The 17,832-nt window shown below is 31.4% G+C and overlaps 2 protein-coding genes and 1 long non-coding RNA gene across 3 annotated transcripts; all 3 read left to right on the top strand.

Annotated features, from left to right (window-relative positions):
* The first annotated feature begins 5,161 nt into the window (after positions 1 to 5,161).
* Positions 5,162 to 5,669, top strand: LOC134270698 (uncharacterized). Its single transcript, XR_009992868.1, has 3 exons — positions 5,162 to 5,216; positions 5,349 to 5,471; positions 5,574 to 5,669. It is a non-coding gene; the product is annotated as an uncharacterized LOC134270698 (long non-coding RNA).
* Positions 5,670 to 7,122: 1,453 nt separating this feature from the next.
* On the top strand, positions 7,123 to 8,474 carry LOC134270699 (uncharacterized). Its single transcript, XM_062752947.1, has 4 exons — positions 7,123 to 7,349; positions 7,585 to 7,678; positions 7,768 to 7,796; positions 7,894 to 8,474. Exons 2-4 carry the CDS (start codon positions 7,662 to 7,664, stop codon positions 8,472 to 8,474), a joined length of 627 nt encoding a protein of 208 aa, XP_062608931.1. The 5' UTR covers positions 7,123 to 7,349; positions 7,585 to 7,661.
* A 1,381-nt stretch (positions 8,475 to 9,855) lies between these two features.
* On the top strand, positions 9,856 to 12,416 carry LOC134270696 (uncharacterized). The gene is made up of 5 exons (XM_062752946.1): positions 9,856 to 9,882; positions 11,179 to 11,313; positions 11,535 to 11,628; positions 11,718 to 11,746; positions 11,845 to 12,416. The coding sequence occupies exons 3-5, from the start codon at positions 11,612 to 11,614 to the stop codon at positions 12,414 to 12,416; spliced, it is 618 nt and encodes a 205-aa protein (XP_062608930.1). The 5' UTR covers positions 9,856 to 9,882; positions 11,179 to 11,313; positions 11,535 to 11,611.
* The last annotated feature ends 5,416 nt before the right edge of the window (positions 12,417 to 17,832 follow it).

Genomic DNA, 17,832 nt, shown 5'->3' with positions numbered 1-17,832 from the left:
AGGCCGAGAGTTGAGTGTAGAGGGGTTGTCGTTTTCTCCAAGGGCAACTTATTTGTGATTTGAAATAACCCGTGACATTCGTATACGTTTAATAATAATCAGCTAAATATTTATTGAATTCGTAAAAGGGCTTCCATATATTGTCCTAGCGTAAAAGTAAGCCGTCAACTTTTAAAGTCAGTGTTCTTCGCAAAAGTCCATTTTTCAACCTACAGTCTTCCAATATCAAATGCTTACAGTTTGGAAAATAAATTTCGACAATTTAAGGATCCTTTTCAATTTTTGTGATAAATCTAATACCGGTAGCTAGATTTCTATGAATCTCTTGAAGTAATGAACTCAGTTAGATTTTTTCCCAATGTAAGAATATGTCTACAGAATAAATTCAAAATTTATGTTACAAGCTTAAGCGAAAGCGTAAAAAATATCTATATACCAGGAAACGTGTACTAATTAAAAGTCCTTAAAAGAGTTTCCTATGTTGATTGTAAATTGTATCCCTGTAGAGTTTTGTACTTTCTAATCAATTACCCGTACTCAATTTTGATATATCAATCTTAAGATTTTTAAGTATTTAAATTGTATTTTGATTATAGATTTTCAAATTGAGTACCAAATTTAAAAAAAATGTTGTGATTGAGCGGAACACCTGGGTAGCTCATATCAAAAGCTGATAGATATATGGCCTCTGAGTGATACAATCAATGAATGGTACAATAGAATTGTAGAATATACAATATTTGGATGACTGATCCGGGAACACTTGTCATATGATTAAAAGAGATCTCCATAGTCAAAACAAAATAAAACAAATCAAAACACATACAAACCCTCCCTTACACATAAACAAAACGTAAACACACATGTTTAACCCTCTCTCTCTCCCATTGATTGACACGCACACACCCTGACTTATTTGTACACAACATGTTACACACACACATTTTCACACACAAAATATTGCAATATTTGATTAAGGAGCTTACATATTATTGCAAGATTTGATACATTGATTTTGTTTTTCAAAGCTACTCATCGCCCGCGTGGCGCAGTGGTTAGATTCTCAAAATATTAAAAACCTGACTAATTTTGCATATAATTAAGACGTTTACATTTTAAACAATTATCGAACTATTTGATACAATGGTTGGCAAGTGATGGCGTCTCCATATATACAATCAATCAAAGATTGAGACTTTATAAACATTGAGAAATAATGTAAGTTTTATTTTGAACAACTTTAACTTTGTTTTACGCCTTGTTGATTAATTATTACATGACATTATTTAACAATATTATATAATTATTCATGTATAACACTTAATAAAAGAGGACAGAGACTAAAACCTGGATAATGAAAATATAAGACCTAATAAAACATTCCGAAGAGGTTGTATATATATATGACAACATAATTGTTGGGATCATTAATACACTGAATTTCGACGGATTTTTCCGTATATTTATAATATTATGTAAAACTAGATTGTTTATCAACATCGTGTGTAATTTTCAGCGATTCATAACATCATTTTCAATAATTAATATCAATGTCAGGAAACAATATACATTGCCTTTCATTAGCACAAAATATATGTCTTATTTGATAGAAGAACAAATTGTAAATAAAAGGGATGACAAGTCATTGTAAATGCACATGAACTTGAAACATAACTGCTAACTGTAATTGAAGGAGTGCTGAAATTTATGTTTCATCAACTTACCTGTCAATAATTTACCTATATGATAGCTTTGGAGCATAGAGCGTAGAGAATGCTCCTGCATGCCGAATCAACTGAGAAAAACAAACTTCATATGAGGTTATGATTGATGTTATATTGTTTCACGTTCCTCTAGAGATTTTTTCACAATTTCATCCTATACTCGGTACTCAGGGCCATTTAACAGGGAGAAATCTTTTTCTCTGCCTGTACTTCCTGCGACACGGGACCTCGGTTCATATGACCTCGTCCAAAGGACCGGTCTCCATGTCAAACAGTGGGATTCGAACCCGCGAGGTAAGAATCAACTCCTTACTGCGCAACTCTACAGCAGACTCTAAAACTACTGCGTCACGCCGGCGACGTATCAGGCGATGAAGGTATATTGCTGCTTATACATGCACAGAATTATGTATCTTAGTGTAGTCTACTTGTGTGCCAAGTTATATTGAAATCAGACCAAAACTGTAGGAAGAGTAGCATTTTGAAAGAATTTCACAGAAATTTCTTTTTTTAGTAACCATGGCAATACCGTACATCGAAATCATAAACCGATGCAGAGAATTATGTATCTCAGTGACGTCTACTTGTGTGCCAAGTTATATTGAAATCGGACCAAAACTGTAGGAGGAGTAGCATTTTGAAAAATTGTTTACAGAAAGACAGACAGACGGACAGCTAGACAGACTGATGAACGGACGCCGGACGCATTACTATCGCATAAGCTCTTCTGGTCTCTGACCAGTAGAGCTAAAACAATGTTATTTTTATTTTAAACTACCTTAACTTTGGTTTACGCTTTGTTGTAAAATTGGTTAAATCTTTTGTTATCATGGCTCTTTGAAAGACGATGGAAATATTAAAGTCAGAAAAATGTCTATGAAAAGGGCGGAATGTTACCATGAACAGAGTACAAAGGAAACCGGACGCCAGCCGACCTTTGATTGGAACAGCTCACTTGAGCATTAAGTTTGTAGAGGATGGATTCAACATGCGAAGTTCATTCTGGAAAAAAAAAATCGAAATTTTCCAGCTGTCAAAATGTGTCTGTGTACTTTCAAGCGAATTTAAAAATGATACAAGAACTCAAGGATGGTAATTAACTTCACATTCACAACACAGAGAACTTTGAATCAGAAATATGCACTTTATGACATGACGTATTGGTTTAAGAAACATTAATAACAAACATGCAAGCAACATTTTATTATATTACTTCATAGATGATTAACCTTTAAAACTATTTCAATTTAATTTTTTTTCTAATTAAAAAAGTCAAAATTAATATTAATATCCAACAACAAAATTATTAATTTACCTTATAATACTTTTTTATATTTCCTAAATTTGTTTATTTCCTGATTTTAAGTATATCAATTGTACATGACAGTATATATAAAGTTACATTTCATTAAAATTAAATCAAATTCCATAAACACGAACACGATGATTAGGATTAACTCTATCCTTCTTTACCTCGTAATAAGGATTATGTATGGAGGAATAAAAACAATCAATAGTGAAACAGGGGTGTGTTCCAACTCTATAAAGTAAGAAATTTTAAACAGATAATTATCTATAACATTTTAAAAGTTTTGATTATAAGTTGGCAAATATTATACAAGAAAATATTTTTCATATATAATTTCCCTAGAAGAAAAATGCAATATTCTATTATCTACATGTATTCTAATTTTACCAATGTTTTATTAAGTTATAAATGTCTTGCAACCTTAATCTTTAAAACCATAAACGACATTTACTGAAGGCAAAAAGAAACGCAGGGTAAACTTTAAAGGTGAAACAATTTTCTTTTTCTTTTTGTATTTTTCACATTCCTATCTAACTTTTAAAATTTTCTGGAATTAAAATGTAACCAAATTCCACTTTATTTTGCCTTAAAATACATGAGACTCATGACGATAGCCCCCAAAAGATAAAAATCGAAAATTATCACTAATTTTTCCCTCGCGCATCTGTTATATAGCCTTGATTCTCATTTGCATGAAGATCATGAGAGTGTTAATCCTTCAAATAGGGATATCAACGCTTTTAACAAGGCAGTCTTTAGTTGAATTAAGTTATCAGCTTGGATATTTCAAACCCTATAACCCACTTACTCAGACAGATGCTCAATGAGAAAAAAAGATGACATTTACAGAGATCAGTCGTGTGGGTACATATGCCAGTTTGAGAGAAAGCTTTGACTAACCCTGGATACAATTTGCCGGGGATATACACGCTAAAAATGAGGCAAATGACGTCCTCTTGCGCCAATGAGAGGAACACCAACGTAAAATTGACAAGCTCAAAAAATTAAAGCACAGTCGGTTTCTTTTAGTTTTAGGGTAATTGTAATGACGATGATAGCCGACTGTAAATGCAGTTTTTGTGGTACTAAGTTGGCGATTCAACATACGGCAGGATGAATGACCTAATCTTAACGTGGCTCTATTACGCATCAACATCAGCGTCACGGTTCGTTGAAAGACATTCCAGACTTTCATTGACAACGGGTAAAACGTTCTTTTGGGGAAAAATTGCAAGAATCTGCACAACAACCCATTGTTGCCTTTGTCCTTACTTAAGTACATCATTGTAAAAACCAGACCCCATAAACCTTCCGTCGGCTGTGTCAAAATTGCATCGCCCGCGTGGCACAGAGGTTAGAGCGTGTGTAGAGTCGTGAAATAAGGAGTTGATCCTAACGTCGCAGGTTTAAATCCCACTGTAAGACGTGGAGACCGGTCTTTCAGATGAGACCGTATAAACCGAGGTCCAGTGCTGCAGTAGGTGCTGGCACGAAAAAGAACCCTCCCTGCCCTTTGGCCTTGAGCGCCGAATATAGGACAGAATTTGCAGCTCTCTAACGGCTCGTGGTGGTGTCTCCATACAAGTTAAAAATTCTCGAGAGGGACGTTAAACAATATAATCAATCAATCAATCAAGAATGCAAGAAATTCATGTAGTATATACTGTATACTGGGAAATTTTCGCCCCGTTTTATTTTCGCCCTTTTCGCCCTATTCTCATTTAGGCGAATTTAAAACGGGGCGAATTCAAAGAATACAGTATAATTTCTTAAACAAAATTATGATTGGGCGAATTTAAAGCGGGACAAAATTGTTTTCAAGTTTGAAAGGGCGAAAATAACCCTGTATACAGTAGATATTAAAAAACGATTTGTATACTTCATATGCATCAATTTTACGGTTGAGTCATTCTAAACACTGATTTTAAGTGCATAGTATCAAAGATTTTCTTTGGCCAGTTTTCAAATTTTCAGTCATGCAGTCGAAAAAATGTTGCGTATTATTTTACCCTGTGCAGCCTTTTCCTTTCAGTTTCCTTGTCAAAAAGTTTATGAAAATATATAATTTATATTGAAAAATAATTGAAGAATGATGATATTTGAGAGATTTATTGTGATATTTATTCACAGAAAGGAGAAAGAATGTTGCAATAATTATTACAAAGAAAGCGAAATGTGCAAAGGTAATTAATGAAGATACGAGCATAAAAGACTTCCACGAGTTGTCAATAAAGAACAGACATTTTTTACTGTTGATAACGATTTTTCTTTGCAAAAACGAAAACTGCTATATTCTGTTGAAATCTTGCTTTAAGCTTGTCCTAGTGGATGGTTTGGCAAGAATTGCACAGAGAAGTGTCCGAAAAATAAATATGGACAGCTTTGCCTTGAAATATGTGACTGCACATCTGATGAAAGGTGTAATCCTGAACGTGGATGTACGTTTGATTATTTTTTAAAATATTTTTTATTCATTATGATTATTTTTGGCTGTTATAATATATATCATTATTCAAATCATTTTAATGTATTTGACTCAGGTGTCTCGAAAGAAGGTGTTGGTGTGTGCTCTGAGGATGATGGGTAAAGTTTTACGTTTTTTCAAAGTAAATTATTAAATGTAACAAATCGTTTGATAAAAGATCCCATATATCATTTTGTAATATTACTGTAAACGTTCTTTTTTTAAGGAAATAACTTAGCTTTCCTAGATTGCTTCAATATACACTTATTTTACATGTATATTTGTTGTGCTCACAATATTTTTAGGACATGCTTAAAAGTTTTGTGAAAATTTGAATCTTTTAATGTTGTCACAATTGAAAATAATAATTGTATGTTCAATTTAGGCTTTTTTCACTCGTATACAGAGGTGAAAAGCTTTTATTTTTGACCTATTATCAACAGTTAGGGAAACTGAGCAGTTATATTTTTTATGGAACAACAACAATTACGATACGAAACCTGACGTTTTAAGGTCTCGTCTGACGCGACGAATGAGAATCGAACCTCTTGATCAAGAATAGTGCGCCCAATTTCTCGGCTACATTGATACATTGATCTTCCCTTTATACATATTGAAGAAAATTGTTACTATTTAAAAACATGATAAAAATACCCCAAAATACTTCCTTGGAATTAATGAATTTGTCGCTTGTAAGAGATCTAAGGTTTCCAAACAAAGGGTTGAAAAGACGTTTTGTTTTCATTTTTAAAATGTCTACTTTAATTCATTAAGCAACTGCAAGCTCCTTGTCATGATCCGGGAAATAACGAAAAAGTCCGTCGTCAGTTCAGTATATAACTTATGGACTAACAATTAGTATGAAAAACGTCAGTCAGCATTTGATTCACTGATAAATAGTATTTGCTGACAAGGTCATTGTATCGCCCACAGAACTTGTTTATACATAGAACAAGCTCTTGCGTATCGAATCAGGATGTTTTTAACAAAATAATTTTGCAAATGACCAATTGCAATGACAAGGTACGTAAATTTATGAGTTTCATTTTTATTCAAAATGCAGCTATCAATGATATCAAAAAGCCTTTAACGTTAATTAATCGTGGGGAATAGCTATATAGTTGTGTATAATGTTGAAAAGTTGCAATTTTTGAGCTGTTCATTTTGAAAAAAAAATTGTGATTTGAAATTGTCCGAAAATCCTTGGAATTTTTAAGTATAAACATCTCATTTATACCACCTCCTGAATATATTGTTGCACAAAAACTGAATTAGCAGAAGATTTAATATTGTCTCATATTTTCTTCTGTAGGTATGATAATTTATCATAGATTCATGTATGTAAAAATCAACTGATGTACTTTGGTTTTAGTTTATTGCACCACAAAATATTTGATAACTCTTCCTATATCTGATTTATTTTCGTTTCAGAAAGTTCAAATGCTGTGCAAATTATTATGAACGTATAAAAAATAAATGCTCAGGTGTGATATACACATTTTTTATTCAAGTAAATATCAAAATTTGGGAGTATGATTTAAAGAATTAGAAGAATTAGAAGTATGGTGAAGGCTTATAACTCTACGAGAAAAGGTGATATATTGAGTAGTCTACGGTTAAAAAAATATATATTCATGAGAGAGAAATATTTACAAAGGATACTTTTTCATTGAATTACGATGTAATTGTTTGCACTAATAAAATCTTTAATTTTCAGTTTGTGTTCCTGGAACATTTGGGGAAAATTGTGAGGAAATTTGTCCAAATGGAACATTTGGTTATCTTTGCCTCGAGAAATGCAACTGCAGTGAAGGAGTAACCTGTGACAAAAGACTTGGCTGCGTTGAGCACAGTAGGTCTAATTAACATGTGAAATATTCAATTAAAAATAAAATCAGCAGGAAAAGGATTCTTTTTTTTTTATTAAGAATTGAATTAGGAAGGACGAACGCTAAAACCCATACATACCATCTTTAAATCAATTTTATACTGTTTATTTTTTCATTTCAACAAACTTTTGAAAAATATAAAGAAAATGTTATTCTTATTAATTAAGATCAAATTATCATTTTCCCCTCTCATTACAGGTGCTTCAAATAAAGGAAATTTGTTTATCATTGTTGTTTCAACAAGTCTTGTAGTCATCCCTAGCGCAATTTTAATAATGCTTCTAAAGATTAGGTATATTTTATTCAAATCTATGTTCTTTTATCAGAAAATTTATTTAAAATCTAACGATTTTGATTTAAAATTGTACATTTTTTTCAAAGGGGCGTAACGTTGTGCAAGAAATGCGGTGGTAAGTTTCCTTGCAATTTCATTACTGAAATCCTTTTAATAACAAGTTAAAACATAAAGTACAAATTCTGAAATAATATATTTTTTTCTGTGCACAGATTTTGCACCGTCAAATGATAAATCCGATAAGATATTACCTGTTTCTAACATTCTCTACAAAGAAAAAAAGACAAATCAGCCTACACCAGTACCTGTACCGAAACTTAGTTCAAGAAACAACACGGAGCAAACCTCTTTTAATGAGGACGGTGGTAATGAAGAATTCGAGCAAGGTGTTTACAATACCCTTACACTTCGAGTCACTGGTTACGTTGAACATGAAACATGGACAAGACATCCAGTCATTGATCACCATACCGATGCCTCTTTCAATGCCTCTAGTACGAAGTACTTATGTGACTCTTTCAATAGTAGTGAACTGGCCTCTGACGACGGCAGTTATAAAGAGTACTCTTCAATCTATCTCCAAAATAATGAAGCCAGATATAAAACATTACAGGATCTTCAGTATGTGGAACCAGAAAACAGAGGAAAGATCAGTATCTCCAGTTACCCGGATGATGTCTTCAATTGTGATGAGCCAGTACAGGTCCACAAAGGAATGGATCGAGAACTTAATTCAAATGATATGCTCATGAAAGAGTTGTCTTATCAGCTTAAGAATTTAGCAAAAAATTAATTATTTAATCAACTTGTTTGTACATGTAAGCTATATGTAAACAAAGCTTTAGTAAATAATACATTTTTACTTAAATTTGCTTTGATTCTACGAAATATCATTAATGGGCATGACTGTTAATGACGTTTAAGAGAGGAAGCATGTCAAAATATACTTGCATGGTGGTAAAATTTCCTTATAGAACAGCGCAATTTAAATATCATATATCGATTTTTATAACTTTAAATATATTTAGATGAACACTTATATTCCCATCTTTGCTTTTTTTTCTTGTGGATATTACTTGATTATTGACATACATGTATCACATAGTTGTGGCATCACAATGAGTTTTGAGTAAGTGAAGTAAAATAAAGTAGATTCCTACATAAAACGATGTAAAACATTCATATTGATGTTCAACATGGGGTATGAAGAATTTCCCATAATTTTTTGTTGGATAACATTGTAATTTTTATCCAACTCGTTGTTCTTTTAGTCCCAGAGCTCGGGGTAAAAAAAGAACGCACAACTCGTTGGATAAAAAAACTTATCCAACCACAAATCACGGGAGATCTAAGTTTTACAAGGAAAAGCATTTTTTTTTTAAAATTAAGAACCTTATTCGCAAAGTAGAGCTATGAAAACTTGATTATTTATAGTAGATAAATTTTGTATTAACCAACACGCTTAATACAAACTTTACATCATTTGTTCCTTTTATAGAAGAATACGATTTATTTAAACATTTATAAAAGAAACAAACTAAAATCTCTTTTAATGCATTAACTCAGATTTCTTGTACGTTTTCAATATATGTATTTGAGATAATTTCCTTTTTAAAAACGCAAATTTCTGAGAGAAAGTGTGCTGCGACTTAATTTTTTCATTTTATATTATGGAATGTAGTGATACTGTAATGGTATTCACCATCTTGATTTTAAAACAATTATTAAAGTCTGTAACCGTTTTTAACTGTTTCATGTATACCAAATTATGTTACAAAACACTTTTTTTTCAAACCTAGTGCAAATAACCTACTTTTAACAAACAACCCTCATGGAAATTTCTCAGAAAGATATAGTTAAAAAACGTTTTAATAGTTACAAATGTTCAAACTTTAAAAAAAATATATTAATGCATAGAGGAATTCAAAAATCTAATTTGTTGAGGTATTTACGTTATTGAGGAAGTTGTTTTTTGTTTTATATATCTGAATTTTACATCGGAAAAACTATATATGAAGTACATACAGGAACTTTTTGAAAGTGCTAATTCATAGTCAAACCTTGACCCTTTATTTTCAAAATGCAATAAAAGTAAACCGCTTTTTTAATAAACTATTTTTAAAATCAAAATTTCAAAAGTTAATTTTTCTTTAATTGAGTAAAGGAATATTATTATGAACGTGTCAAAAATAAATGCTCAGGTGTGATATACACATTTTTTATTCAAGTTATTATCAGAATTTGGGAGTATGATTTAAAGAATTAGCAGTTTGGTGAAGGCTTATAACTCTACGAGAAAAGGTGATATATTGAGTAGTCTAAGGTTAAAAAAATATACCCTAAAATCTTGAAAATAAGACGGATTTAATAATAAGCCGGTTTTGAAAATAAGCCCCCTATTTCTTGCATTAAAAAATCACTCGAAAATAAGCCAGTCTTGAAAATAAGCCGGTCATGACAATGCCATTTAGGAAAAATGTTAAACGTTTGACGATTGCCTCGTCTTAAAAATTCGACGATTAAAAACTGACGATTTTTTAACTGTGTAAATCTTTCTTTAATTCGTTTAACCTTTACCAATTTCTGCATACGACTGTAGCTACTTATGAAATTATAAAACAATAATTATCTCATCCAGACCTGTACAAGCTAACGATGTGTTTAAAGTTGTTATAATTAAATAAGTAAACGGATAAAAGAAAGTTTTTGTTTGTAAAGCATTTAACTGTCAGGTAACACTGCCCGAGGCAAGAAACCTGCTGATCGGCAGGGCTTGGTAGTAATTACATATCAATGTACCGTATAATTGAGTTGTCTTAATATGTGTTTGTTTGACTAATTTATCAAGTGATTCAATTGCAGGCGGATATCTTATATATTATTTTTACTTTTTAAAAACAAGTTTATATTTCATGTAAATTTATATGCTGTATACAATGAAATTATCTTTTCGGGATCGACATTCTCAAAATATAAAGTAGACGATTACACCATTGACCTAAAGAAAACGTACACCGGGGAATGCCAATGAATAAAAAAAATGACGAGAGAAAACTTTGACGAGCTAAAATCATTCGTTATAATTGTTTTTTTTCCTTGTCAAACTTTTCACTTTTACAGTATTTTTTCTACACGCAAGATACTGAACAAAGTGTTATTGTTATCATTTTATTTTATATTATATTCATGATGTTTTAATTTTAGATCGAACAAGTAGTTCCCATTCTATCGATTACATATTATTCAATGATTATATGGAAAATAAACCTTGATTGTGCTCTCTACTCTTACCAGTTTTTTGCATTGATAATAAGCCGGAATTTGAAAATAGGCCGGATTTGAAAATAAGCCCCAACTTTCTTACCAAAACTTAAAATAAGCGGCGGCTTATTTTCAAGATTTTAGGGTATATTCATGAGAGAGAAATATTTACAAAGGATACTTTTTCATTGAATTACGATGTAATTGTTTGCACTAATAAAATCTTTAATTTTCAGTTTGTGTTCCTGGAACATTTGGGGAAAATTGTGAGGAAATTTGTCCAAATGGAACATTTGGTTATCTTTGCCTCGAGAAATGCAACTGCAGTGAAGGAGTAACCTGTGACAAAAGACTTGGCTGCGTTGAGCACAGTAGGTCTAATTAACATGTGAAATATTCAATTAAAAATAAAATCAGCAGGAAAAGGATTCTTTTTTTTTAAAGAATTGAATTAGGAAGGACAAATACATACCATCTTTAAATCAATTTTATACTGTTTATTTTTTCATTTCAACATACTATTTAAAAAGATAAAGAAAAATGTCATTTTTATTAATTAAGTTCAAAGTTTCATTTTTCCCTCTCATTACAGGTGCTTCAAATAAAGGAAAACTGTTTATCATTGTTCTTTCAACAAGTCTTGTAGTCATCCCTAGCGCAATTTTAATAATGCTTCTAAAGATTAGGTATATTTTATTCAAATCTATGTTCTTTTATCAGAAAATTTATTTAAAATCTAACAATTTTGATTTAAAATTGTACATTTTTTTCAAAGGGGCGTAACGTTGTGCAAGAAATGCGGTGGTAAGTTTCCTTGCAATTTCATTACTGAAATCCTTTTAATAACAAGTTAAAACATGAAGTACCGATTCTGAAATAATATGTTTTTTTTCTGTGCACAGATTTTGCACCGTCAAATGATAAATCCGATAAGATATTACCTGTTTCTAACATTCTCTACAAAGAAAAAAAGACAAATCAGCCTACACCAGTACTTGTACCAAAACTTAGTTCACGAAACAACACGGAGCAAACCTCTTTTAATGAGGACGGTAGTAATGAAGAATTCGAGCAAGGTGTTTACAATACCCTTACACTTCGGGCCACTGGTTACGTTGAATCTGAAACTTGGACAAGACATCCAGTCATTGATTGCCATACCGATGCCTCTTTCAATGCCTCTAATACGAAGTACTTAAGTGACTCTTTTAATAGTAGTGAACTGGCCTCTGACGACGGTAGTTATAAAGAGTACTCTTCAATCTATCTCCAAAATAATGAAACCAGAGATAAAACATTACAGGATCTTCAGTATGTGGAACCAGAAAACAGAGAAAAGATCAGTATCTCCAGTTACCCGGATGATGTCTTCAATTATGATGAGCCAGTACAGGTCCACAATCGAGAACTTAATTCAAATGATATGCTCATGAAAGAGTTGTCTTATCAGCTTAAGAATTTAGCAAAAAATTAATTATTTAATCAACTTGTTTGTACATGTAAGCTATATGTAAACAAAGCTTTAGTAAATAATACATTTTTACTTAAATTTGCTTTGATTCTACGAAATATCATTAATGGGCATGACTGTTAATGACGTTTAAGAGAGGAAGCATGTCAAAATATACTTGCATGGTGGTAAAATTTCCTTATAGAACAGCGCAATTTAAATATCATATATCGATTTTTATAACTTTAAATATATTTAGATGAACACTTATTTTCCCATCTTTGCTTTTTTTTCTTGTGGATATTACTTGATTATTGACATACATGTATCACATAGTTGTGGCATCACAATGAGTTTTGAGTAAGTGAAGTAAAATAAAATAGATTCCTACTTAAAACGATGTAAAATATTCATATTGATGTTCAACATAGGATATGAAGAATTTCCCATAATTTTTTGTTGGATAACATTGTAATTTTTATCCAAGTCGTTGTTCTTTTAGTCCCAGAGCTCGGGGTAAAAAAAAACCGCACAACTCGTTGGATAAAAAAACATATCCAACCACAAATCACGGGAGATCTAAGTTTTACAAGGAAAAGCATTTTTTTTTTTAAATTAAGAACCTTATTCGCAAAGTAGAACTATGAAAACTTGATTATTTATAGTAGATAAATTTTGTATTAACCAACACGCTTAATACAAACTTTACATCATTTGTTTCTTTTATAAAAGAATACAATTTATTCAAACATTTATAAAAGAAACAAACTAAAATCTCTTTTAATGCATTAACTCAGATTTCTTGAACGTTTTCAATATATGTATTTGAGATAATTTCCTTTTTAAAAACAAAAAAATATCTGAGAGAAAGTGTGCTGCGACTTAATTTTTTTATTCTATATTATGGAATGTAGTGATACTGTAATGATATTCACCATCTTGATTTTAAAACAATTATAAAAGTCTGTGACCGTTTTTAACTGTTTCATGTATACCAAATTATGTTACAAAACACTTTTTTTCAAACCTAGTGCAAATAACCTACTTTTAACAAACAACCCTCATGGAAATTTCTCAGAAAGATATAGTTAAAAAACGTTTTAATAGTTACAAATGTTCAAACTTTAAAAAAAATATATTAATGCATAGAGGAATTCAAAAATCTAATTTGTTGAGGTATTTACGTTATTGAGGAAGTTGTTTTTTGTTTTATATATCTGAATTTTACATCGGAAAAACTACTTCTATGAAGTACATACAGGAACTTTTTGAAAGTGCTAATTCATAGTCAAACCTTGACCCTTTATTTTCAAAATGCAATAAAAGTAAACCGCTTTTTTAATAAACTATTTTTAAAAGTTAATTTTTCTTTAATTGAGTAAAGGAATATTTCACTTTATTTCCAACCCCATTTAAATGTTCATATAAATGAAATGTAGATATGTATTTCTGTCCATTCGATAATGAATTCCATTTTACATTGTATGAACATTTATATAGTCTGATAAATGAGTTTAACTGATTTTTGTAAACTTGGAAAAGAGTATGGATATCAAAAAATCAGATATTGTGCACAAATTCAATGAAACTCTTGAAATGTTTTCCCAATATTGTGAAATGATGGCTCTAGAATTGTTGGTACTTTTGGGTGTTCTTTCACGAACTCCTTGAGTTTTTAATATTTTGATCATGGAAGTATATTCAAAAGAATGCTTAGTGGATTATGATTTGGGATCTTCAGATCAAGTGCACAATTCAACGATGAATGCCGAGTTTAAGAGGAATTCCCTGACAACTCATATCAAAAGTCAATGAATATAATTTCTATAAGTAATATAATCCATGAATTATAGAATAGTCTCAAGCTTGTTTCATGTTTATTGGGCACCTATATTTTTTATTAAACATTTTAGCAGTTTTATGTACTTATTTAAGAAAAACAAAATCTAGAATTCCACGTCTCATTTTCCAAATTATATTGCATGAATTGAAATATTGATATTGATTTAATTAGGAAAATTAGGACAAAAATTAGTACGTGCACCGAAACAAAGAAGAGAAGCATACTAATTTTGCAGCAAAATGATTCTTTTTAAATCAGCTGGGGATATCCAATTTCAGGTTTTTGTCACTTTGCAGAATATTGAGAAAAAATAACATCAACATGAATGATGTGGTGTTTCCAGTTACAGGCACTTGGGAACTGCCCCTCCCCCTTCCTAATTAATTTTTCTTGATCGAAACACTTTGTCCTAGTTTCTGTATTTTAATATGCAATACTTGTTATCAATAATACAACAATGATGTTTTGAAACTGTTAAAAAATATACATGTAGTCTTTGATTAATATATATAAAAAACAGAAAGCTCGCGTACCGTCCTCCGCCTCAACTAGCTAAACTTTGCTTAATTATTTACATTGTATGGCATCTAAAAGCTTGATTAAACATAGAGTATGCATACATCATTTAATTTGTTACACATTCTTCTTCCTTTTTCCATTGCCATTTAATGTCTAAGTCCAAGCGATTTAGAAGTATTTAAATCAAATTAATGACATGAAGATAAAGAACGAAAGTACAGCCATTTCCTAGACCAGCTAATGCACATTAAAAATAAAGTCGAGTGATTTAAATGAAAAAAAAAATCGATGGAACTGAAAAATCAAATGGAGATATGAACTGGGCGTGTCAGCAATTTTTTGACGTATGCATTTTCCATGTTTCATAACGCTTTAGATAAATAATCACTAAGTTTAAGCAAGATGGGGTGGAGGACAACAAAATAGTTTCAAGCAGTCTCTATTTTTGTGTATAAGCCAAAGTTCGTTGGTTCAAACCTCGGCAGCGACAGACCGATGAAAATAGGTTTGCATTTTTTTCTTTGTTAAGCGCTCTAAACTTTGAAGTGAAATTTGCGGATGTGATGTGACCATAAAACTTAAGCCCTTACAATATGCATTAACACGATAAAGATACCTTACTTCCCACTGCCTCTGAGCTAGTACCTGTTTAAGTCTAAATTTGCGGTTCTTTCCAGTTCATGTTGAGTGAAAATTAAAAAAAAAAGTGTTAAACATTCATGAATAGGACACAGGTGGAAATGATTTATTTCCTAGAATGTCAGTCATTAATTGCATACAAGATTTATGTCTAAAATATAATTCTTTCAAATAACATATACTTTTCAAAGTGTTATGGGAAATAAACATCAACTGCTTCCTTGTAAGTCAAAAATGTATTCTAAATATATTTACAGGATGTAATTCTAATTTTGAAATAGAATAATCAATACTTCCGATTCAGAAGTTTCAGAAAATGTGGATACGTGTCAATGTCCATCTCTATCTATTGTGGAATTTCACAGCAAAGGTAGCTATATCAACTATTGGAGATTGCACGGTGCCAGGGTTAGTACTCGTTATTGAAATGGTTTCTTTAAATATCACTTTATTGATCAAGTTTTGTTAATGGCAGATCTAGAAAAAATGAGCACGAAGTAAATTTAGAGCGAAACAAGAATTTCAATATATTTCAAATGCTAGAAAAACGAACAATCAAAATTAACCAAGGAGGGATGCCGAAAGTCTCCTATCTTTGCTTTTGTGTAAAAAAAATTCATTTTCTAAGGATCCTTAATCCCCCAACATGTTAAAACTTAAACTTCAAAATGCAATTAGGCCATCCTATTTTTGGCTTATTTACATTGTATTTATGTTTCCTCATGCTGCACAATCTCACTTCAGCCTTATTTTTGCTGAGTTATGATCAAAATAAAATCAGCACCATCATCAAGATGCAGGGCTCCCACTGGAGGGAAAATATTTTTCGCCGCTTTGCGCGATAAAAGGGAAATGCATTCCTACATCTTATTTCTCGACATGTGTATATGCAATGCACTTTTTGTTATTCAAATTTGTTTTCATTATTTTTAAATGTGTCACAGATATTATTTTAAAATTGCAATGCTTAAAGCTTATGGTAGTATCCATTTAAAAAAAACTAATATGGGAATTATTTCTACATTTATACAATTAATTTGATTTTGAATTGATATCAGCCAACTCTTGACAGAAATTTTCATCTTCCGTATAACATTTCTTTTTAGCTTGGGGATGGTGTCTGAGGGGGGTCGTTTTAATGCAATTAATGATATTTTTTTAATGGAATTTTTCATTATTTCAATAGTTAATTGTGAAAAGAAGTAAATTAGAAAGGAATTAAAATTAGGTGAAAAAAGTTAAATTAAAAAGGAATTAAAATAAGGTTGAAAATTCGACTTTATTTTAACAACCTGGACACTAGGTTTATGCAAGCTCATATAATTGAAAATGATGCAGTGTAATTTACAAAGATAATTTTGTTTCCAAACCAATTTCTTTTTCACTCTTTGGTCGGTTTTTGGTGTAATGTACCCCCACTTTTCAATTTTAATCAGGTAAAATTTTAAGCCATGCTTTACAATTTTCGTCAACCGTTCACGGTAGCTCAGTCGGTAGAGCGCTCGCTCCGTGATCGGGAGGTCGTGAGTTCGTATCTCGGCCGCGACTGACTTTGGTTTTTGAAGTGAAAGTTGCGGGTCCTTCGGATGAGACCTTAAAAACCGAGGCCCCGTGTCAGCGGCAGGCGTTGGCACGATAAAGATCCCTCACTGCTCAATGGCCCTGAGTGCCGAGTAAAGGTCAAAATTTGAAGCCCTTCACCGGCATACGGTGATGTCTCCATATGAGTGAAAAATTCTCGAGAGGGACGTTAAACAATATACAATCAATCAATCAATCAATTTTCGTCATGTTTCCCTACTTTGGTTTATAAATACGATCTATGTAGATCCAGATTTTGTTGATTAAAATCCTTTATTTACTAACTTCATCTCTTAAAAGATTTTGTTCCCCTTGTTTTGTCCATATTATTTTAATTATTTCACGCAAGTTTGTATCCCTTTACTGCTCCAGGCTAGTTACCTAGTCAGCTGTGTGCGTTCAAACGAGACGTTATTTCTACATGCAGATTTCAGTTTTCACACCTCTGCTGCATTTAATAAACAAAGGGACTTATCTTCATAGTTACATTGAATAAACAAAGGAGCTAGCCAAGACTATACACAGTTTTGTATGGCACATCTAAAAAAAATCATTTTCGCCACTTTTGAATTTCTTTTTTCCACTTTTGAAAAAATCATGCATCACAGCGCGAGTCCTGTCTAGATGAAATATACCATTTATTTAAATGACGAAAACAAGAAAATATATATAATGATCAAAATGAAATTTGATCAGATCAAACGGTAATCGCTCAATATATATCAATTGGTTAACTTATAAACAATATTTGCAAAAAAATAAGAAAAAACACAGAACGTATATACAGCAAAAAGATGGCACAACCAAAAAAATATGCCACCAAATATGATTGCCGAAACTAGTTTGGCAATCGCATTG

This window comes from Saccostrea cucullata, unplaced genomic scaffold, assembly GCF_032062105.1.
Source record: "Saccostrea cucullata isolate Sc308-1 unplaced genomic scaffold, CSIRO_AGI_Scuc_v1 ctg13943, whole genome shotgun sequence".
NCBI lineage: Eukaryota > Metazoa > Mollusca > Bivalvia > Ostreida > Ostreidae > Saccostrea > Saccostrea cuccullata.
This window is presented reverse-complemented; position numbering and strand designations above follow the sequence as displayed.

Excerpts from the sequence above, each read along its gene's own strand:
- LOC134270699 (XM_062752947.1), top strand. Across the intron at positions 7,797-7,893 it reads GTTGTGCAAGAAATGCGGTG|ATTTTGCACCGTCAAATGAT; the intron begins GTAAGTTTCCTT and ends TTCTGTGCACAG.
- LOC134270696 (XM_062752946.1), top strand. Across the intron at positions 11,747-11,844 it reads GTTGTGCAAGAAATGCGGTG|ATTTTGCACCGTCAAATGAT; the intron begins GTAAGTTTCCTT and ends TTCTGTGCACAG.